At 44.9% G+C, this 22,619-nt stretch overlaps 1 protein-coding gene across 1 annotated transcript in view; it reads left to right on the top strand.

The window, feature by feature from the left end:
• Hbs1l (HBS1 like translational GTPase) overlaps window positions 1-22,312 on the top strand; it is a 73,264-nt gene extending 50,952 nt beyond the window's left edge. The window contains exons 9-18 of the mRNA XM_052169215.1: window positions 18-164; window positions 3,134-3,208; window positions 5,883-6,000; window positions 6,491-6,559; window positions 8,509-8,613; window positions 11,468-11,558; window positions 11,861-11,969; window positions 18,126-18,226; window positions 21,087-21,231; window positions 21,735-22,312. Coding sequence (XP_052025175.1) covers window positions 18-164; window positions 3,134-3,208; window positions 5,883-6,000; window positions 6,491-6,559; window positions 8,509-8,613; window positions 11,468-11,558; window positions 11,861-11,969; window positions 18,126-18,226; window positions 21,087-21,231; window positions 21,735-21,746 — 972 coding nt within the window. The 3' untranslated portion in view covers window positions 21,747-22,312. The remainder of the gene's footprint in view (window positions 1-17; window positions 165-3,133; window positions 3,209-5,882; window positions 6,001-6,490; window positions 6,560-8,508; window positions 8,614-11,467; window positions 11,559-11,860; window positions 11,970-18,125; window positions 18,227-21,086; window positions 21,232-21,734) is intronic.
• The last annotated feature ends 307 nt before the right edge of the window (window positions 22,313-22,619 follow it).

Genomic DNA, 22,619 nt, shown 5'->3' with positions numbered 1-22,619 from the left:
TCTCACTTCTTCCTCAGGCCGATGTCGCTGTCTTGGTCGTTGATGCCAGCAGAGGAGAGTTTGAAGCTGGATTTGAGACGGGAGGACAGACCCGAGAGCATGGCCTTTTGGTCCGATCTCTTGGAGTGACACAGCTTGCTGTGGCTGTCAATAAAATGGATCAGGTAGCTGAAGGGCTGAATGTTGATAAAGATGGTGTTGTGTGGGCAGGAGGAACAGCTCAGGCCTTCAGCACTGTTGCTCATTCAGAGGACCTGGGTTTGTTTGCCAGCGCACACACGGTGGATCATAACAGACACACACATATACACACACACACATACACACACATGGTGGCTCACAACCATCTGGAACTCCAGTAGCAGAGTCCCACACTACCTCCTGGCTTCTGCAAGCACCAGACACTCACGTGGTGCACAGACAGACTGACACTCATGTGGTGCACATAACATATAGACACTCATGTTGTGCACAGACAGACATTCATGTGGTGCACATAACATACAGACACTCATGTGGTGCACATAACATACAGACACTCATGTGGTGCACATACATACACTCATGTGGTGCACATAACATACAGACACTCATGTGGTGCACAGACAGACAGACACTCATGTGGTGCACATAACATACAGACACTCATGTGGTGCACAGACAGACAGACACTCATGTGGTGCACATAACATACAGACACTCATGTGGTGCACAGACAGACAGACACTCATGTGGTACACATAACATACAGACACTCATGTTGTGCACAGACAGACATTCATGTGGTGCACATAACATACAGACACTCATGTGGTGCACAGACAGACACTCATGTGGTGCACAGACAGACACGTGGTGCACATACATACAGACACTCACATGGTGCGCATAACATACAAACACTCATGTGGTGCACAGACAGACAGACATTCATGTGGTGCATATAACATACAGACACTCATGTGGTCCACAGGCAGATAGACACTCACATGGTGCACATAACATACAGACACTCACATGGTGCACATTACATTCAGACACTCGTGGTGCACTGACAGACACGTGGTGCACAGACAGACCCTCACGTGGTACACAGACAAACAGATACTCATGTGGTGCACATACAGACAGACACTCATGTGGTGCACAGACAGACACTCACATGGCACACAGACAAACAGATACTCATGTGGTGCACATACAGACAGACACTCATGTGGTGCACAGACAGACACGTGGTGCACAGACAGATACTCATGTGGTACACATAATATACATGGTGCACATAACATACAGACACTCATATGGTGCGCATACAGACAAACACGTGGTGCACAGACAGACACGTGGTGCACATAACATACAGACACTCACATGGTGCACATACAGACACTCATGTGGTGCACAGACAGACACTTATGTGGTGCACAGACAGACACTCATGTGGTGCACAGACAGACACTCATGTGGTGCACAGACAGATACTCATGTGGTGCACAGACAGACACTCATGTGGTGCACATAGCATACAGACACTCACGTGCACAGACAAACACTCATGTGGTGCACAGACACTCATGTGGTGCACAGACAGACAGACACGTGGTGCACAGATAGACACATGGTGCACAGACAGACAGACACTCATATGGTGCACAGACACTCACGTGGTGTACAGACATACATGAGGCAAAATATTCGTGCACACAAAATAAACAAAGTAAGCCATTGTAAAAATAGAGTCTCTTCAGCCCAGCTAGAGGCCCACAGATAGAACTGTTATATGTTTTGTTAGTCTAGTTGCCATATCAAGAAAAATAAATTTGCTATCTTCTAATTAACTGAACATTATAATAATTTTTAAGCAAGAATATCTTATTTTAAAAATGACTTTTTAAAACTTAAAACTTTCAGTTATAAAATAATACGCACCACTGTAAAATGAAAGTGTAAAACCATTTCACTGTACCTCCACTGGTTTTATTTTTATAGAAATGAATTGTTTTCATTATCTCTCCATCACAGCCATGGGCTCATGTGACATGATTCTCTCCTTTCTAAAAAGTTGACAGTACTCTTTATGCACGTGTGCTTGGGTAAACTAATATGATGTATTCAAACAATCTAATTTTAAAGATCTCTAGGGTTTGATTTGTGTGTGTGGGGGGGTGTGCATAGGTGCGTGTTTTGAAATGGCTGGGTAATTACTGGGCCTCAGGCTGCGTATATACCTTTGAGGCCTGTGCTGGTTACTCACTCTGGGTGTGTGTACTGAATTTATGTCCTGAACGGGCAATCAGCTATTATGAAAAAAAATCATTTTTTGAATTACACAGAACACAATTTTTTGTTAGCCTTATTATTTTATGAATAATAATAATATTTAAGTATATTTTTCTGGAAATTCTTTGTATAGTTTACTCTATCCATTTTGGGTATTTGGTCATATGCAAATATATTTTGTGCTTATTTTTATTTTACATATTTTCTTCACCCTAGCATCTGATAAATATTCACCAATATTCTCTGCTGGCTCTTTTATAGTTTATTATTACATGTAGCTTTAGTTTTTCTCTAGCATTTTTGCATGAAAAATTTGAAACGTGGAGAAAATGGGAAAACTCTTTGGTAAACCCTCATATTGGAGCCACTGCCCACGACTGTGTGTAGACTTTACTGCCTACACATTTCCCTTCTTTTACCGTGTGCATATGCACATACCTGTAGACACATCTGCACATACGTGTAGACACTGCTGTACATAGACCTAGCTGCTGGTACCTGGAACCAGTATTACATACTTGGCTACTGTGATGGGCTAAGGCGGGGGTTAGTGCTCTCATTGTAATCTAATGTTTGATCAAAGCACCGTGTAACAAGTTACTCTCTCATCTGAGTTGGAAGTTGCTTTGGGCATGACTGGTAGACTCTATTAGAGAATAGATTCTTGGCTTCCCACTCTAAGAGCAGGTCATCTTAGGTCACATTAGTGGTAGGGCCTTTTTTTCTTCTGAGTTTTAATTTTAATTTATATTTGATATAATTTTGACTATGTGCATTTTACTGTGGAAATTCTGATTTTATGTGTTATATTCTCAAGTATAATTTTGTGTATAAATTGGGTCTTTATCAGGTAAATTGGCAACAAGAAAGATTTCAAGAGATAACTGGAAAACTTGGGCATTTTCTCAAGCAAGCAGGTTTTAAGGTATGATAATTTTAAATGAAATTTGTTTGTTTTTTTCCCCTTTACATCATTTTACTTATAGAAGAAGAAAGCTAATATATTAAAATTCTTTTTTGGTTGCAGTCTTTAAAGTTACGTCGTAATTGTGCCGTGTCCTCAATGCCTGTCCTCTGTGGCTCCTCCAGAGCCTCTCCTCTTGCTCACTCTGACACTCACTGATGTTATTTTGATAACCGTGCATAGTCACGTGAGCCAGCCCGTGAGCGAGCGAGCCCCTTTAGTGTAGGATCGCAGGGCCCACCATTTTGGTATCCGCTAATGGGCCAGGAGGCTCGCCCTTGAGGAAGAGCGGTCCTCCCCTCAGCTGGCCCCAGCGACCTGCTCTTGTGTAAGGCAGCCCTTGACAATCTCGCAGCAGACTTCCTGGTCCTCAGGGCCTTTCCTTTTTAATTTTTTATTGTATTTTTTTATTCATATAATTTTCTTTGTGGTTATTTCTTTTAAACAATCTTTTATTGGTTCTCTGTGAATTTCATGGCATGTACCCCAATCCCACTCATCTCTCTGTCTCTTCATATACGCCCTCTGCCCCTTCATATACGCCCTCTGCCCTTCATATACGCCCTCTGCCCCTTCATATACGCCCTCTGCCCTTCATATAGGCCCTCTGCCCCTTCATATACTCCCTCTGCCCCTTCATATACGCCCTCTGCCCCTCATATACACCCTCTGCCCCTGCAGCCTGCCCCCTAAAGACAATAATATATAAAAATAGAAAAACAAACAAACAAGAACCTAAGTACAAACAGTGTTGCCCTGGAAGCCTTGGTGTGTCACAGTGTGTCCACAGCACCCTTTTGCCCACATGTGTTGCACATGTTCATTGCAGTGAGTCACTGGCCTGCTTCGAGGCCTCTGGCTTCTGCCACTAGAGATACTGGCTCCTCACTGGCACTCCTCTCAGATACCCTGTTGTTGCCTGTGTCATGGGGACACTGCAGATTTGGATCTGCAGGATTGGCCTTTCGCACACTATAGCAGTTCACAGGAGAATGCAGTAGATGCTGCTGTGGGCCACCTCAAAGCCCTGGATCTCGGCTTGGGTGGCTGCTGGAGTTGGGCAGCACTGCCTCGGCATTCTCACCCAGTGCTGCAGCCAGCGAGGGGCAGGGCCAGCTCTGCTGCTCCTGTGCCCGTGGGGCTGGCTCACTCCCACGCCTGCCACCAGGGCCAGTCTGCTGTGCTGCCTGGGCGAGCTATGAGCTGCTCTCCAGAGGCTGGAGCTGGAGGGGGCATGGCCAGCTGCCCTGTTCTTATGCCCCAGGGTAGGGTGGGAGGGTGGCTGACCATCCGTCCTGCCTGTTGCAGCTGGCGTCTGGCTCTGACTTAAAGTCTGTACCCTCTCCCATTGTGTCCCTTCAGACTTAGGAAGAATTTTGTAGGTGGGTCTTTGGGAGGTAGGCAACCCATAATTGACTGTTGTCTGCACTTTGACCAGTGTGACTTTGCCCTGGGCTCTAGTTGCATCAGTGAGAAGCCCCTAGGATGAAGGGTGAGAAGCCACACTGAGCTCTGGATCAAAGCATACATGTTTAGAGTGCTCTTATTACATAGACTGATTCATGGGTGGCACACGTCCTGTTTCCTCTAAGATCTGTGACTCCACTAGGTCCTGTTTCCACCAGTGATGGTCGTCGGATGGATAGTTTTCCAGTGCCAGGCATGACTTCTGTCTGGTTAAACTGGCTGAGTGGGGCTGGACACTTCCATTCTGCTCTCTGCTGTGGGTCGGGGGTGTCTCACCTGGGCAGGACGTTGCTGACGGCTTCGCTCCCTTGGCAGCTTGCTAACCCTCAGGGAGGAGGCCTTCAGGACGACACAGCTCAGTTCCCCCTTAGACCTGTGTTTCAAGTGTGTGGTGTCTTCAGCACTAGGGTCTTATTTGCAATTCTGGAAGACAGCCAAGGGCCACAGAAGTACCAGGTATTGTTTTGGGAATTTCTCAGACTTTCCCTCACCAGGAATAGGAAAGGAGGTTTCTCATCTCTAGTTCTGCAGGTTTTGTTAGACAGTCTGTCTCTTGAGGTAGTGTTACCACCCCAAGTGCATAACTTCATTGAAACTGTATGTGTGTACATGTGCTTACATGTATTATGTTTGATTTTAGAGAAACAGAAAATAATGATTCCTTATATCTTGTCCAGAGCCATTAGTGCTCTTTACCCCCTCCTCCTTCCTTCCCTTCTGTCATGATCTTATTTTGCTCAGTATCTTTACTCCCATTTTTCTTTTTATTTCCTCCCAGTATATGTATGTGCCTGACTTAAAATTTACATGTATTGAGAATCTGACCTGGGTTTTAGGTAAATAAGAAATTTCCTTTCACCTACCACTTTAGATCAAGTTTAAGAAAGTCATGTAAGATGTTGGTAGAGAAAAATTTATCTTGCAAAAAATCTGCACTGTGCCTCCATCAGCAAGTGATTGGCTTTAGTGGTTTCAAGGAAATTTCCAAACTCTCCCAAAAATAAAAAAAAATATTGGTCCGGATAACCTCAAGCTGAGCTGCCCCAGTCCTACCTTGTGGCAAGTCTGTTGTTCACTTTGCAGACTTGGTTAAGCGCCAGGCTGCTGCTGTCTCTTTGCAGTGTTTGCTTCTGTTGTCATGACTAAGTCTTCCTCCGACTTCCCACAGGAGAGTGACGTAGCTTTTATCCCAACGAGCGGTCTGAGTGGTGAGAATTTAACCACAAGGTCACAGGCCAGCGACCTCACGAAGTGGTACAAAGGGCTGTGCTTGTTGGAGCAGATTGGTACGTATGCTGCGGCCCCTCTGTGTCAATGTGCTGGAGACTCGACATTTGTTATCCAGCTCTTCATGAGAGACAGAGCACGTGAAAAACACAGGATTTGCAATCAGAGAAACTGGGTTCTCAGTTTTGACATCATGTGGACTATTTAAAGTAATACTCAGTGTTCTGAAGACACGTTAATGAGTTTAGAACTTGCCCTATCTTACTGACTAGATGAAATTAAAGGAAGCAGCGTGGGAAGTATGGTTTATAAGTGTAAAGTATATGAGTGGTAGTCATTTATTGTCAGTATGTACAAAATGAATTATTCTTCTAGAAGAAGAGAAAGTAATGGGCATAGTGCAGACAGGGGAAAAACGTCCCTTTGGGGTTAAGGGAGTGAGGAATGGACACCAGGCCCTGGCCAGGCTGTGCGCGTGACCTCTGCAGAGCGGTGTCCACAGCCCGTAACTTAAACTAAACCCTGCTTTTTGCCGTGTTTTTCTACCAGATTCCTTCAAGCCCCCTCAGCGCTCTATCGACAAACCTTTTAGATTCTGTGTGTCTGACGTCTTCAAAGGTGAGTGCCGTTCTGCACTGTGCACCTGTCTGCTCTGTCTTGTTTTCTCGGATGTTATATTGTTACGGTATGTATGGTTGAGTCTCTCTGCGTGAGTGTAAGATGCCAGGGTCCATCCCTAGGCTCCCGAATCCCTGCAATTTGTCTGAAACCGCTTCCCACTGTATCTCCACCTGTTGGGGCAACGAGCCCTAAACTTCATCTTTCTGACCTTAAACAAGTTGGATAATTCACCATTTCTTAACATCCAGAGTAATGGGCTGGCAAGATGGCTCACTGGATAAAGGCACTTGCCCACAAGCCTTAACAGCCTGAGTTTGACCTCTGGTCCCATGTGGCAGAAGGAGAGACTCAACCTCTGAAGGTTTTCTTCTGGTGTTCACACATTTGCACTGTAGCGATTGACCGCACACTGAGAAACTAAATAAATGTACTCTTAAAAGTAATGAGATATATAGGTATGTAATACACATGTACTTACACACCTTTTGAGGTCCTGATTGGCACTGTGTTTACCGGTGTTTCTGTTCTTCGGTGTTCCTTCCTATCCTTGCCTGTTCCCACCCGAACACATCAGTCTGGGTAGGACATGGCGTCACATAAACTTAAGTGGGAAATGTAATGTGGACATCAGAACCATTAACTGTGATAACAGACTAGTGACTAAGATACCAGGAAGCCCTGTACCTTAGGGCTAAGGATGACAAAGGCTCAGACTGTGGTGGAGGAGTTGGACTAAATACCTGAGAATCTATCTAACTTAAAATTATGTAGAAAGCCCTATCTAGAAAACTATAGGATAAAAGATATAAACTGAAGTATGATACTTTGGAACGATTGGTACTATAAAGATGCTGGTTGTCTCCTAAGTCTTTGTTGCCTCACAAGATAAGGAGTGCTTTTGCACCGTGCAGTTCTTACAGTGATGCTGGCTGTGCCCACCAGTGACTGTCTTCCAGAGAGGTGGAGGTGCAGGGGTACAGCTGCTTTTGAGATGCCCGGTATCTGTTGGATACAGACACAGCAGGCAGCTGGTGTCTGTAACTGGGGATTTGACCTCCTGCTTGCTCTGGGCAGCTTCCCTCCTCTGCCTCTGCCTCTGCAGGTTCCCTCAGCTGGCCTGTGAGGTGACACTCTGGTTCTGACTCCTGCTGGGCTTATATTTGCATTCCTTTGATGATGGTTGTTGTCATTTCCATCATGACACTTTTCTCCCTTGTTTTCTGTGACCCACTTTCTCCTGCCACCTCATTTTTGTGGCCTGTCCCTGGGTGCCTGGCTTCATTTTCAGATTCTGAAATAGTGTTCTCGTGCCTCATTTTTCTAACTCTGCTTTCTTTTCATGAACTACTGTCTGTAAGTTCCCCTACTGCTCATGTCATGATTTCCCAAATGTCCTCTGCCTCAGAATAGTGGCTGTAGTGTGGCCACCTGAGTCTCAGACATTTGAAGTTAACTGAGGCTGTTACCATCTCTCCTTAGTTCTCTGTCTCCCACCGTCCCTCGCCCAGAGCCTTGCATATGTCACATCGGGCCAGTGACCTACACCCCAGTGTGCCGCTGTGGATTCTTGGGTGCACAGTGTTTGTGTTAAGTCATACTTGGGGCACCTGCTTTGTCTTTCTCTTTCCTGGCCCATGCTTCTTACAGTAAACAACGCTGTTTCCTTCTTTTACCCCTGAGCTTACAGAATCCCTGCTCTTTACTAGTCAGTAAATATCTGGAAAGGAATGTACCTTCAGTTTTTGTACTCTGAATAATCTTATTTGCAAGAGAAACTGGACTGTGCAGGTGCTATGTTTAGTAGAGGTATTTAAACTCCTGACCTGACCGTTGCTTGGTATTCATCTGATTCCTGGCCTTTCATAACTATGTAGGGAACAAATATCACAGTATTAACTACCAGATAACATTACTATGTGTTTTATATGAGTTGGTGTGTTTTACAGATCAAGGCTCTGGCTTTTGTGTGACTGGTAAAATTGAAGCTGGTTATATCCAGACTGGGGACCGTCTGTTAGCTGTGCCGCCCAATGAGACCTGCACTGCTAAAGGTATTGACCCACTGCAGCACGCTTTTGTTAGCAGGTCTTGAGAGTTCTTCTAGTAGTCTAGTTATAACTCTAGAGTAAATATCCTCTTACTGAAATTGTAACTGTCAAAATGATACTAACTGTTGAATGCTAAAATGTAACAATATTAAAGTATTGTTTTCCTGTTGAGGCATATGTCTATGTGTACATGAAACAGTCTCAGCCTGGCGACGTTCTCTTTTTGGCACTGAGTCATAAAATCTGATATAAGGCAGATTCTTATAAAATTATAATTTGTAGAAGAAATTAAAGAATCCAACCCAATAATAGCTAGTTAGTAGTTGGCAGAGTGTCACCGTAGAGTCTGTATTTCAGAATCAGTTAACAGCTTTGATGGTGTCTATATCTATATGTGATACCTTTGATTCCTTCCCCCCCTCCCCCCCCCACCCCGTGTGTGTGTGTGTGTGTGTGTGTGTGTGTGTGTGTGTGTGTGTATGTTTAAGGTAATATAGGAAGACCTAAATAAGAGGCCAGCACGAAGGGCTCCCGTGAAGCTGGCTTAGTGGCTTCCTCTGCTGTGTTTCCTGGGGCACACTGACGATGGTTGATAACTGTTCCCAGCGGAGATGGAGCCTTTCCTGTGTGTAGGCTCTTGTCTAAATTTGGCTTAAAAAGTTCTCAGTTCTACTTAGCCTTACTTGGACTTCTTGCTAATTTTGTGACATCAGAGTAAAATGGAAGATGGTTTATGGTAGAATAATAATATTTCTAACAAGTATAGACTGAAGTATAAGCTATTAGAAAAGTTAAAATTTTACTACACTCCTCTACTGCTCTTAATTCAGTTTGTGTTCATACTTTTACTGGCAGGTTTATACATTTGAATGTACTTTCTAAAAAGTTTGAATTTTAAGACTTTCCTGCCACTGTTTGCTCTTCTGGAAATACTAATGAGTTTTTTAAGAATAAGATTTAAAAAAAAAAAAAAACCCTAAAAAATCAGCAGCTGTTAATTAAGAACATGATACTAAATTACCATTTTAGAAATGTCAGCTCTTCATACTGAGCGCCTTTGGTGACCTGGAAGCCCCGCCCGCGCTCCTTGCTGCTGTGTTCTCCAGGTGGAGTCTGAGCGTCTCCTCTTCTGGCATCTGTTCAGAGAGGCCCCCTCTCCGAGGGGCTTGCCTGGGGCTCACCGCAGCCCCAGCCTGCAGCTCTGACCACTGTTCACCCTGCACATCTGTGTGCGCTTTGTCTGAATGCGTGAAGTGCATGTCTGACGGCCCGTAAGAGTGGAGGCCTGACAGCACAGCCATTGAGTGGCAGCCCCGAGTCACTCTTCCACTGTAGTGACATCAGACTTTAGAGCAGTGGCTCGTCCTTAATCCCAGCATTGGGAAACCTGAGGCAGGAGGACTGCTGTTACTTCTGGGCCATTTTAAACTGCGTCATCCCTTGCATGATGGCTTACCTGGAATGTCTGACAAGATTTAAAAGTATCTGGAGTGTTAGAAGGAGAACGGAAACCGCTGTTGTAGTGCCTGGCCAAGGAGAGAAGCCTGCAGAGAGGAGATGCGGGACAGGAAGATGCTTGAGAGACAAACCAAGAAAACTACAGTAGGAAAGTTTCAATAAAAAAGAAAAGCCCTTAAAGAAGATTGTCCAAAGACAATTTTTACTTTGGACAAATTGTCCAAAGACAATTTATTAACTACCTTGTATTTTTCACATCCCTGTTTCCCAGGAAATACAGATATGGCCATTTTCAGTTACATTTAAAAATTAAATTTAACTAGTTGATGTTTGACGAACATTTAAATTAGTCAGTTTTAGATTTAAATTACTAAATTTGTTGAAGCTAAGAATATTGTCCTAGAAGAACATGTCATATAAGAGGGAAAGTACAGTTTCCTAAGGAAATGAGAGGATTATGAGTCATTAAAAACATGTCAGTCCAGCGCAGTCCTCCTTCCTATGTCTGGTCTGCTCGACCTCTTCATCACAAGACTGACGCCCTTAAATATTTCCCATCCCATGAAGCCATGTGAGATTCATTTCAGAGCCGTGTAATAAGGAAGCTGCACAGCGCCGTGAGGAGCTGTTCTTCGGGACTGTTTTGGAGTGAGTAGGTGTGTAGGGTTATAGGGTTAGAGATGTGGTGTCCCACACCGTTCTTAACGTAGATTTTATTGCCGTTTGCATAGTTTCCCCTCCCATGATGAGCGGTGGTTTGCAGGTCTGGGAAGAAGGCATCTTTGAGCGAGAATAGCTAAGGGCTTGCCGAGTGGACCCTCGGACTGACTGAACATGGGCGCTCCGCAGACCCCACCCACCTCCGAGCACACAGCTTCAGATAGGTCATTCTCTAGGTGGACACAGCTTGTCCAGTGTGAGGGTGCACTGCTAGGATCCTAGAACCCAGGGCTTTGAGGCAGGAGAGTCAGAGCTCAAGGCCAGCCTAGGCCATGCTGGAGGTGGAAGGATGGAAGGGCAGGAAAGCCCACGGGAATAACTCGCTGCCGTCACCTTCGCCAGTCCTGTCTTTATGCCACTAGGAATAGTCTAATAATATTAATGATTTGGACTGTATGCCGTAACTGCCTGTGCCTGTTAATAGCAGTGCTTAAACGAAGCCTGCTGAGACTGGCTTCATTGTGTCCATGAGTTTAGAATGTTTGATTAGATGGGAAGCGCCCGGCCTCCTGTGGGCATATGCCATCCTGTTTAGGGAGGAGCTAGAGCTTCCTCCTCGCTGCGCCGCACTTCTCACTGCTGACCGCCAGACGGAAAGTGATGAGCTCGGTGACGAAGCGCCCTGGCTGTTAGGGCTCTGCAGAGATTTCATGGGGCTCTGGTGTCTCCTCACTTCCAGGGATCACTCTGCACGACGAACCTGTCGACTGGGCAGCAGCAGGCGACCACGTTAGCCTCACTTTGGTCGGGATGGACATCATCAAAATCAAGTGAGTAAGACAACAGGTTTAAACAGCCTGTGCCAGATAAACAGTGTTAGAGCGTGAGCTTGCAACCCTGGAGTTCAGTGTGACCAGATATAACTAGTAAATCCGTGGATTAATTCACGTCGGCACACAGGCTGTGTGCTTGGGGTGAAGGCGTAGTGTGCGAAGCCATGGCTGGGGCAGCGGGGACCCGAGGGAACGTTCTCATTCCTGTACCGCAGGGTGGGCTCTTCATGTCGGCTCATTCATCTCTCTCTCTCTCTCTCTCTCTCTCTCTCTCTCTCTCTCTCTCTCTCTCGTTACAGTGTCGGCTGCATATTTTGTGGCCCCAAGGAACCCATTAAGGCTTGCACCCGCTTCAGAGCCCGGATCCTCATCTTCAATATTGAAGTTCCTATCACTAAAGGGTTTCCTGTAAGTTCCCAGTGCGTTGTGCTCACCTTTGTGGACTCGGGGAGTCCTAACTGACCCTGGCTGCTTGTTTCACAGGAACGGCTCTGCTGATTTAGGAAAATGAGTTAGGGCTTGAAATGAGTTAGAATGTATACATATATATACACACACACATATATGCTTTTCTCTATATATTTTATATATAGTATATAGTACAATTCTATAGATATATTCTGTACATCTATCTGTATATTATTGTCTATATTATTTATTTTCTGTGTGTGGGTGCTCGTCCTCATGTGTGACAGTACACCATGTGTGTGCCCACAGAGGCAAGAAGGGTATAAGGTCCCCTGGTACTGGAGTTATAGGCAGTTGTGGGCATCAAATCCTGTTAATGAAATATTTATTCTAGCTAGCTCATATAAACCTAGCATTTTATTTACAAACTGTGAGCCTAGACTGGGCAGGTTCGATGCTGTTCTACCTCTATCTAGACCAGAGCTCCTCGCTACCTTGTTACCTGGGCTGCTCTCACTCCATCAGCCTGTCCTCAGGATGCGCTTCTCCTGACCACGTGCTCCTGGTCCGGTGGCCTCATGTGACCTCCCCTCCATCCTCTCTCTCCTTCTCCCGTGGTCTCTCTCAAGAATCTTCACCTGACAATCAGGTCCTGCCTCTCTCTCTATCTCTATCTCTCTGCCCAGTCTCAGGCCTTTCATTATCCAATCGCTTAAAATTGGGGAGCAAGGTTTACACCACAAAGACCAGTGTACATGGGCATGGACTGGTGAGGACGGCAACCAGACTCAGGGTTCGGAGTTTAGCATTTGTAGACATAGCAACAGGCCAAGCCCAGCAGAACCCGCGTCCTCTGAAAGAGCAGCAGTGCTTTTAACCTTGACACACTGCTCCAGCCATTATTTGATTTTTGAGTTTGAAAACTTTTTCAAGAGAAGGTATTTTTCATAATAAGTTGATTCAAACTGCTAATACATCGTTTTTCTGGTGGAGATGATAGACTTTTTACTGAATAGTAAGGCTTACTAGTATTTTTTACTTTGGTGCTTCTGTTTAATATAATTTCAGTATTTTTGGTTACAGATTAACTTTAAAGGTTAGAAAGCCATAGAAATACAGAAAATAAGAATATTCTGTGATTGCATAATCTACAGACACCTTCTGTTAGTATGTAGATAGCCTGTTTCATTTCACATGCTATCTACCCAGCATGTGTATGTTGCATGTAGTTTAACTCTACTGCCTTTGCTCCAAGACCAGCCTCACTACCAGCCCCTGGTAAACTTTCCTTAAATCTGTGGATAAAACACAAACATACACATACACACACACACACACACACACAAACATACACATACACACACACACACACACACAGTTCCTTTTCACTTTGCCTTAGGACACAATTGCTGGGCGTTACTATCTCCTGCCTAGAAAAGGGTGCTCGTAATAAAATTTGATCTCTGCTCCTCCTACCTGCCCTATTCAGTGGCTAGTCCCACCTTGCCCCTCCAGGGACCCAGAAGCCCTCCTGTACCTTCCGCCCAGCAGTTGTCCTGGCCTTCTTTACTGAAGAAGAACCAACTTCTTGGTTCTTCACAGATCAAGAACCAACTGGGGAACAGAACCTTTAGCATCAGAACCGCCCCCCCCCCCATCCTGTGTGCACACAAGATTTAGATTTCAGATGTACCAGGAGCTCTCTCCACATTTGATGAGCTAGGCTGCTCATTCAGACCCTGCATGGGGTGACCACACTTGAGCAGTTTCTCTGTGGGATGGGAATTTTTTTATAGTGTTTCTTATTCCAGAAAGATGTTACTTGTGGGTTTCTATGTCGGGTGTAGTTTTCTTCTCATGGACTTAAGACTGCACTCATGCAGTTCTCTGCGTTTGTAACTTGTCAGGCAGTTCCTTCCCCATCAGATGGAACAGTGTGCAGATGCTCCTTGACAGTAGGGTGAGTGTTTCTCAGTGGGTGTAAGTACTCAGCCTTGATGGTTAAAGCCCCGTCACCACATAGAGCCCTTGTTTGTATAAACTCAGGAAAAGCTTTTACATAAGTATGTACTATTATTAAAAGTGTCAAACTCACCCTTTATTCTAATCTAGGAAGATGTGCAGCCTGGATTTACTAATCATACTGATTTTACTTTTTATTTCGATCTTGAGCCTGGGACCTCTTTCAGGAGAGGATGTGAAGTAAAGCAGGAATAGGAATGGATCTTTCAACTTGCTGAGGCTTTGATGGTGCCGAGGAACCAGGGAGAGAGCTACATAGGTCACCCAGATCCACCTTGCGTATGATTCTTAGTTCTGTGTCAGTGTACTCATCCTGTTTATTAGGCATTGAAATACTTTCATAAGCATATTGTATTTTTATTCACTTTTTAAAAAGTGTTTCACCAAAAGAGTTGTTACAATTGAATATTTCATCGTTAACCATTTAGGACTCATGTATCAATCAGCAGATAGGTCACAGTTGATTGCTTTTGAGTGTATGAAGCAGATTCCTGGAAAGCAAGGTTGTTGGAGCTGTGTTTACTCACAGAGTAATCGGTATTTACCAATGGAGGGAGGTCAAGATGACGGTATTTACTTTGAAGAGTAACACTATCTTCCTGCCTATAGATTTTTAAAAGCTAGCATCAGCTGAAGCCTTTCAGCTGTTTTAAGAGACTACAGCAGTGGTTCTCACCTCCGTAATGCTGCGACCTTTAATACAGTCCCTCATGCTATCGTGACCCTCACCAGAGAATTATTTTAGTTGCTACTTCACAACTGTAATTGTGCTGCTGTCATGAATGTATCCGATATAAGGATATCTGATATGGGACCCCAGTCAAAGGGACATTCCACACCAGAGGGGTCCTGACCCACAGGTTGAGAATCACTACTGAACTGCTTATCAGGATAAACTTGGAATGAGAAAAGTGGTCATATCTACTTGCTGTGGTAATATTTCTTAAATAATTAAAAAATGCTTAATTTAGTTAGCACTTAATTCTGCAATGATACATATACAGGTATGTGTAAATATTCCTTAGTTGCTATGGTGAGCTCTACACTTTATAGGGGAAATTATAAGATATATTAAATTTAATTTTTGTTTTATTTTTGTAGTTACTGTATGTAAGAACATTTGCATTGTTAGGAACGTGATTCAGTGTACGCTGTATTGCCTAACCATTGCAGCTGCCCTTCTCAAGAACCTCATCCCCCAGACCAAAGTCTTGCAGCACGTGTTCTGAGTGTAATTTAAAAGGATATTTTCTAGTCAGCAATTGTCTTCGCACTCTGTGTCCTGCAGTGTGAGTAACATTCTCAAGTTTGAAGAAATGCAGTTTCTGTTCCTTATCTGCACCTTTGGTGGTAAGTTTGTGTGCTCATGGTGGAAGCCTCAGGAAGCCTTGCCTGCATTTGCCTTAAGAGCTCTGTGGTTTGTCACGGGCATTAGGCCACGGATCATTGGGTAGTTGGTCATGTGATGTGTGTAGTGGTCATGTGATGTGGTGCTGGGCAGAGCCTCGTTGTCATTCAGTCCTTTACATCTGCTCATCCAGTTTCCTAGCAACATCTGTTCCACAATGAACAATGTTGGCACCTTTGTTGAATATCAGATTGCTATATTCACTGATTTTTTTTTTAAAGGCTACTTAAGGAGGATTATTTATTAGTTGCCTAACAGTAAAGCTTAGTAAAGCTAGATGATTTGGTTCTCATCATCACCAATGAAGCAAGGTAGGCCAGTGCCTTTCAGAATTCAGAAGTGCTAAGGACTTTATCAGAACACTGAATGCACACACGCTGTTTAAAACTCTTCATAGGAAGAGGCAGCGCCCAACACCACGGCTGAAACATACTGCTTCTGTTGTAACTTGTTAACGTCAGGAACGCATGAAAGACACCGGGCTTAACTGCTTGAATAGGTTTACAACAGATTTAGAAGTACTCTTGAGTTTTCAGATTTGGGGGATTTGAGAATTGTGAGTAGAGATTCTGCACCTGTGTTGGCATTGTCCATATTTACAGATGAAGTAGAGACTCTTTTTCAGTTGTGACTAGGGACAGTCAGGCCAGGACCCAGTGTGTCATCGCGTTCACTGTGAGACACGGTACACTCTCCAGTTGACACAGTGCTGGGATTGTTCTACATTATGAATGAGAGTTTGATTTGTACATGATATTAAAGCATCAGGGTGATAGATAGTAAGTTATCTTGTTTGCAAGTAGATGTCTCACTTATGTTCATCAGGTTTTTGCTTTAGCTAATACACAATGCAGTAGAGAGAAGGAAAAATGAAATCTGAGTCTGTCTGTTCACAGCCCGTTTGTGAGTCCTGGTGTAATTCTAGGGTCCACGTGTGGCTCAGCAAATGGTGCAAGGGCCTCAGCCAGGATCATGAGGGTCAGTGTGTCTCCTCTCTGGTGTTCGGGGGGGCCATGAAGACCTAGTCATGTGTAAGGTTAGTAGGGGATCTTTGATCCCAAAGAGATGTCGCTTAGATTCTTAGTCTTACGTTGATCTCTCAGCGTGACATTTTAGATCTGTAGCCACTGACTACTGGGAATTGGTCTCCTCTCTTCAGCACGTGGCAGCCATCTGCCTGCTCAGGAACTACGAACTTTGGGGTCTTTACACGTCACATCATTAAGTACCACTGAAAAGGAAAATCAGTTTACCTTTTCGGAGTACTAGAGTTTCAGTGTGCCATTGTTGCTTTTGATACGACTTACAGAAGGTTCCCCAAGTCTAGGCTTGCACATCCACAGCCCCTGCACAATTTCTATTTCCTTTATTCCCTCTTCCCCCCCGGATGGGGGATAGGACCCGATACCTAGGGTGTGGTGGGCAAGCCCTCCACCATGCAGCCACACTGGGTGGCTTCTCTTTCTCACAAGTGCAAACTATTGTGGTTAGGAAATTGCAGATAGAACATGTCTGTTTCTACGAATGTCCCAAGATGACGCTTACAGAGCATTAAAGTGTGGTGTCTTTACTGCTCCTGAGAATGTGAGCATGCCGACAGCACACACACAGCAGATTATTTGAGTAAGGATAGTTGTTTGTGCTTTGACTTTGATTGGGATCTGCCAAAGCTTCCCCTTTTTTATTCATAAAAGTTTCTTTTATAAAAACAGAAAATTATGCCCATGTTATTTCTATAGTACTCTTAGTAAACCAACATGGGAAGAGCCAGGGATTTGTAGTTTCAACTGTTTTGGGTGTGAGACTCAAGCTGACGTAAGTTCCATAGCCACAGTTAATGACAACTTCCTGCTCTTTCCCCTCATGTAAGCTCAGTCAGCTATAGTCAGCGTCTGAGGTAATCACCTAATGCCAGCTGAGAGGAGGAGTGTCGGGCAGGATGGCCGTAGATGGTCTGAGGTTGGTGGACATTCCCCTGCTGGCTGCTATTGGTACAGCTGGTGTCTGAGCAGCCTCACTTTAGTGACTGGAACCTTACGTAGGTAAGTTAAGGAACTTGGCCCAGGTGAAGGATTTGAACCCTTGTCTGGTGCACTTTAGACCCTGTCTAGTCTCCTGTATAAATTAAACTATTGCCTCTAAATTCCGTCACACAGTGCCCGGTTCTCAGGGATATTTATAAACATTGCTGTCTTTCATGGTTTCTGCATATGGAATATTGTATTCATGTGGCCCAAGAGTGGATTAGTGATCCCTGCTGAATAGGACACATCTCCTCCCTCCCTCGGTACTCGGGATGAGGCGGTTCACTTGTTGACCATCTGTGCTTCGGGGCCTTTATCTCACCCCGCCCCAGCGCTGTGAAGGCATAGGCCACAGAAGCGAAAGGCTTAGCTTCCCAGTCATTCCCTACGGGCTCCTTGTGATGCCGCTATGGTGTTAAGTGGTAAACAGCAGCTGCTTTTAACCTCTTCAGTGATTCCAAGGTACTGTCTTCTTCCCCTGTCCAGAGGGGCAGGGAACAGGAAGACTGTATAGCCTTCACACAGGGTGCAGGCTAGAAATGTGAAGGAGCCTCTCACTAGCACGGAACGTAGAATTATTAGGAAGTGATGGAGCTGGGCTGACTGTTGAGTGTGTTTGTCATGTGCCAGAAGCAAAGGCTGGGACTGCTGTAGCAAGTAGTTCTTAGTGTTCCCATTTGTCTGTCTGTCTGTCTGTTTTAGGTGCTGTTACACTACCAAACCGTCAGCGAGCCTGCTGTTATTAAGAGATTGATTAGCGTCCTAAACAAAAGTACTGGTGAAGTCACAAAGAAGAAGCCCAAGTGAGTGTTTTAATGCAGAAACCATAGACACTAACGGCATAAGCAGTTCCTTACAGATAAGCTGAGTGCGTGTTGTGCTAACTGGGATCCAGATACCTTTTCTACTGATCACTTTCTAGTGACTAGATTAAAAAAAGGTATATAAATAAGCCTTTAAGGGGTGGGGAGATGGCTCAGCTGGTAAATTGTGTGCTTGCTGTGCACGGATGGGGACCTGAGTCTGGTCCTCAGAACCCAGAAGACAGTGTGCACCCTCCTGGAAGGCAGCGTGCAGGAAGCAGAGCCAAGCAGACCTCGAGCTCACTGGCCTATCAGCCTAGCTTCATCGCCAGGTTCACTGAGAGACCCAGGCAGAGAGCAGGAGGGACATGCCTGAGGAGTGCCCCCCAGGCTGACTTTCAGCTCTGCATGTAGGAGCACCCATGTGCACATTCACCTGTGCATGCATACGCAAACATACAAACACATACACACACGTGAAAGCTTTACTTTAGGACTGTTAGATATGATTAAAGTTATGTATGGTAGTGATGGGAATAAGAAATAAAAATATATGTGTATGCATCAAGCCACAGGTATTGATGGAGCAAAGGCATTACAACTGCTAGTCCTATATTATTTTTTTAAAAAATTAAATGTATTTATCTTTATTTTATGTGCATTGATGTTTTGCCTGAATGTATGTCTATGTGAGAGTGTCAGATCTTAGAGTTATAGACAGTCGTGAGCTGCCATGTGTGTGTTGGGATTTGAACACAGGTCCTCTGGAAGAGCCCCAAGTCCAATGTTCTTAAAGATGAATTGTTTTAGATTTCAGCCTTGTGCTTCCCTTGCCTCTGCCGTCTGCGCTGTGAGCTTGCCCCCAGTCTAAGAGAAGGGTCTCTGCATGCACCTAGCACCTCCCTTTCCCACAGATGTACTGTGAGGTGGCTTTGCTCCTGTCCGCCTTCCTGTCCACTGCACTGATCTCCTCGGTGCTGGTTTTCTGATTATTGTTACTGTCTAGGCCGAGTCTGCACGGTTCTTTGATTGACACAGGAAGTACTTTCCGAGAAACAAAGCATCTGTAATAAAAATAAAGTAATGCAAGTATATATTGCAAAATACAAACTCTTATTTGGTACAAGTTAAGGCCATCCCAGTTTGCCTGGCTGCCTGCAATTTGGAGTTTCCCCCATGGTGAGCCTGTGGGGAATCCCACCCAAAATCCCCTTCTGTTCTCACCTTCTGCACCTGTGTAAGGGGCCCGGGAGCCTGCTGGGCTAATGTCTGACCATCTGTGAGGAACTGAAGGCAGTTTGCTCTCAGGAGGGAAGGCTGCTCTGCCTCTCTCTTGAAGGAGCCCCTAGCTTCTCACATCAGTGTGGACTGGGATGCTCTGGGGAGCGCCACACTAGAGGAATGGCATCTCTCAAGATCCGAGTTTTCTAGGCTGTCACGAGCATTTCCTGTGAGTTATATCCTCAGCAGTCACAGCTTACAAGTGACAGAGACAAGATTTTTTTCCTTTTCCTTTTTTTTCTTTTAATGCAACTATGCCATATTTTCTTTCTTTCTTTTTCATTTTATTTTTATTTATTCACTTCACATCCTGCTCGCTGCCCCTCCTCCCAGTCACCCCCTCCAACAATCCTTTCTCCCTTCCTTCCCTTGTCCTCTGAGGGTGGAGCTCTCCCTGGGTATCCTCCCCACAACCCTGGCATATCAAGTCTCTGCAGGACCAGGCACTTCCTCTCCCACTGAGTCCAGACAAGACAGCCCAGCTAGAAGAACCGATCCCACAGACAGGGAACAGCTTTAGGGATAGCCCCAGCTCCAGCTGTTCAAGACTCTCATGGAGACCAAGCTGCACATCTGCTACACATGTGCAGGGAGATCTAGGCCCAGCCTGGGTATGTTCTTTGGTTGGTGGCTCAGTCTCTGAGAGCCCCATGCATCCAGGTTAGTTGACTCTGTTGGTCTTCCTGAAGAGTTCCTATCTCCTTCAGGGCCCGCAGTCCTTCCCCCTGCTCTTCCATAGGAGCCCCCAAGCTCCATCCACTGTTCGCCTGGGGTCTCTGCATCCCTCTGAGTCAGCTGCTGGGTGGAGCCTCTCAGAGGACAGCCATGCTGGACTCTAATAGGATTCTTAGCTGGCTCAGTGACACATGGGTGCTCTTGTGTGGGGGTTGTTAGTCTGGGCTGTGTGACCCTGACGACTGTGTGGAGACCTTTCAGTTGATATTGGCTCATTGTATAGACTCTTGAGTTTTTCTCCCTGTTCCTGCTACAAGAGCTAGTATAATATACTTAGCATGTGCGAGGTCCATGGTTGAATCCTTGAACTGCAAAAATAAATAAATACATTTAAATAGAGTGTTAGCATCCTGATAATATTAAACTTTAGTATTATTTACTTTATTAGGTAGCTAAAGTTCTAGATTTCCCCCAGGGAATGGTGAGGTAGCGTGGATTAAGATGGGTGTTTGGAGGATGTGGGGGACAGGAGATATAGTGGGTCTGAAGGGAGTAGATCGAGGTCTATTTTAAGATTGGCTATTATTGGTCTATTTAAATGTATTTATTCATTTTTGCAGTTCAAGGATTCAACCATGGACCTCGCACACACATACACACACACACACACACACACACACACACACATATGCACTTGAGATCTACTTAATGGTTTTTAAATCTAGAATTGCTTAAACTCCTTTTAGCCCAGAAAGATTCAAAGGTATATATGCTTGAATTTAAAGCATACACACATGCAACTTTTTCCCTAGCTTTGGAAGGCTGAGTGGATTTGCTGACTGGGTGTGAACTGCTGTCTTTACTGTGCTCACCTGCCCCTTCTCTCTCCCTGCACTCCTAACAGGCTGCTGACCAAGGGCCAGAACGCCCTGGTGGAGCTTCAGACACAAAGACCGGTGGCCCTTGAGCTCTACAAAGACTTCAAGGAGCTGGGGCGGTTTATGCTGCGGTACGGCGGCTCCACGGTAGCCGCCGGTGTCGTCACTGAGGTATCGGCTATGTGCAGATAGGCTTTGTCTGTTTCACCTTCCAGAGGTGATTGCTGAGGTGTTCTGGCTTAAGGGAATACACAATATTGGAACAAGGAGTTACAATTTATACTAAAATAGTTTTTAAATAGTAAGAGAGAAAAGTATCACATACTTACAGTCAGATGAATGGGAGTCCGAGTTTATTTAGACAAGAAGCCATATTTCTTTAACTTACTGGCTTTTACTGATTTCACATAATTCATCCAAAAAATTGAATGAATGTAGGTGTAAACATTTTCTGAAACATGTATGTGAAAAAATACATTTGAAGGGGTAGCTAGAACTGAACCAGGAAATCTCAGTAGTTCGAATTTCCTCTACATTCTCATAAGTAAAAATTAAAAAAGCCAAGTATCGGGATGAGGTGGGAGAACTAGTGAGGGAGGGAACCACGCACGCCGCTGTCGCTGCAGTTGTTGCGAAGCGTCTCAAATGCTATCCGTGTCTTCTCTATTTTACAGATAAAAGAGTGACGGGTCCTCCTGTGTCTCCAGACCAGCCGGTCGGCCCCTGAGGCTCTCAGTGGTGCAGCTAAGGAAACAGCACGCGTGGTGATCGTGTAGAGAGACTAAAGTACAGTTAGCCTCCAATGAGTATTAACGATCACTCTGCCGACCTCCCACGCTGCCGCTGGCAGAGGCCAGGACCGTGCTTTCATGTCTTCCCTTTTGCGGTGGGGTAAATGCGATTGTTGTGCTGAGACTTGTGGGAAGTATCAGAAGACACTTAACTCAGTGGACTCGACGTGCAGCCAAACCAAAACCAAAATCCGGTGTGTTTTCATTCTCCTGCTGTGTGCGTTCTAAGGAAGACTTGTATCTTAATGGGGCTTGGAGAGTCGTCTTTGACCTGGTGCTTTTTTTAGTTAACACTAAGAAAAGATTTACTGAAGGTAACAGTAAGGCTATTGTGTGCTGAAAATGAAACTGTCCATCAAGTCTGCCTTCTGGGGTGTGATGGGAAGTGATGGAAACCTGTGCTTAGGTCAAAAGATACTATTTAAGTTGAGAAGCCAGCTAATAAAATGCCTTAGTTTGAATGCATTGCAAAAATGTGTTTTATTTCTTAAACATCTACGAGGGAGTCTCTAACCCTCCACCAGATGTGTAGCTCGGTCCTCCAGGCCCTGAATTGCGGTACCGCCCCCCTCACCTGCGCAACTGAAGAATCCCAGCCTTGGTCTGCTGTGCAGACCCTACATGTTGTGCTGGGTCCACAGCCCTGTGACCTCTCTCATACCATGATCCTTCAGTAAACAGCATGTGTGGTTGAGATGAAACTTGCTAAGAACATTCTATTCCTATGTTATTGAGAAACTTTATAGATACTTCTGATAGAAAATAACC

This window comes from Apodemus sylvaticus, chromosome 23, assembly GCF_947179515.1.
Source record: "Apodemus sylvaticus chromosome 23, mApoSyl1.1, whole genome shotgun sequence".
NCBI lineage: Eukaryota > Metazoa > Chordata > Mammalia > Rodentia > Muridae > Apodemus > Apodemus sylvaticus.
This window is presented reverse-complemented; position numbering and strand designations above follow the sequence as displayed.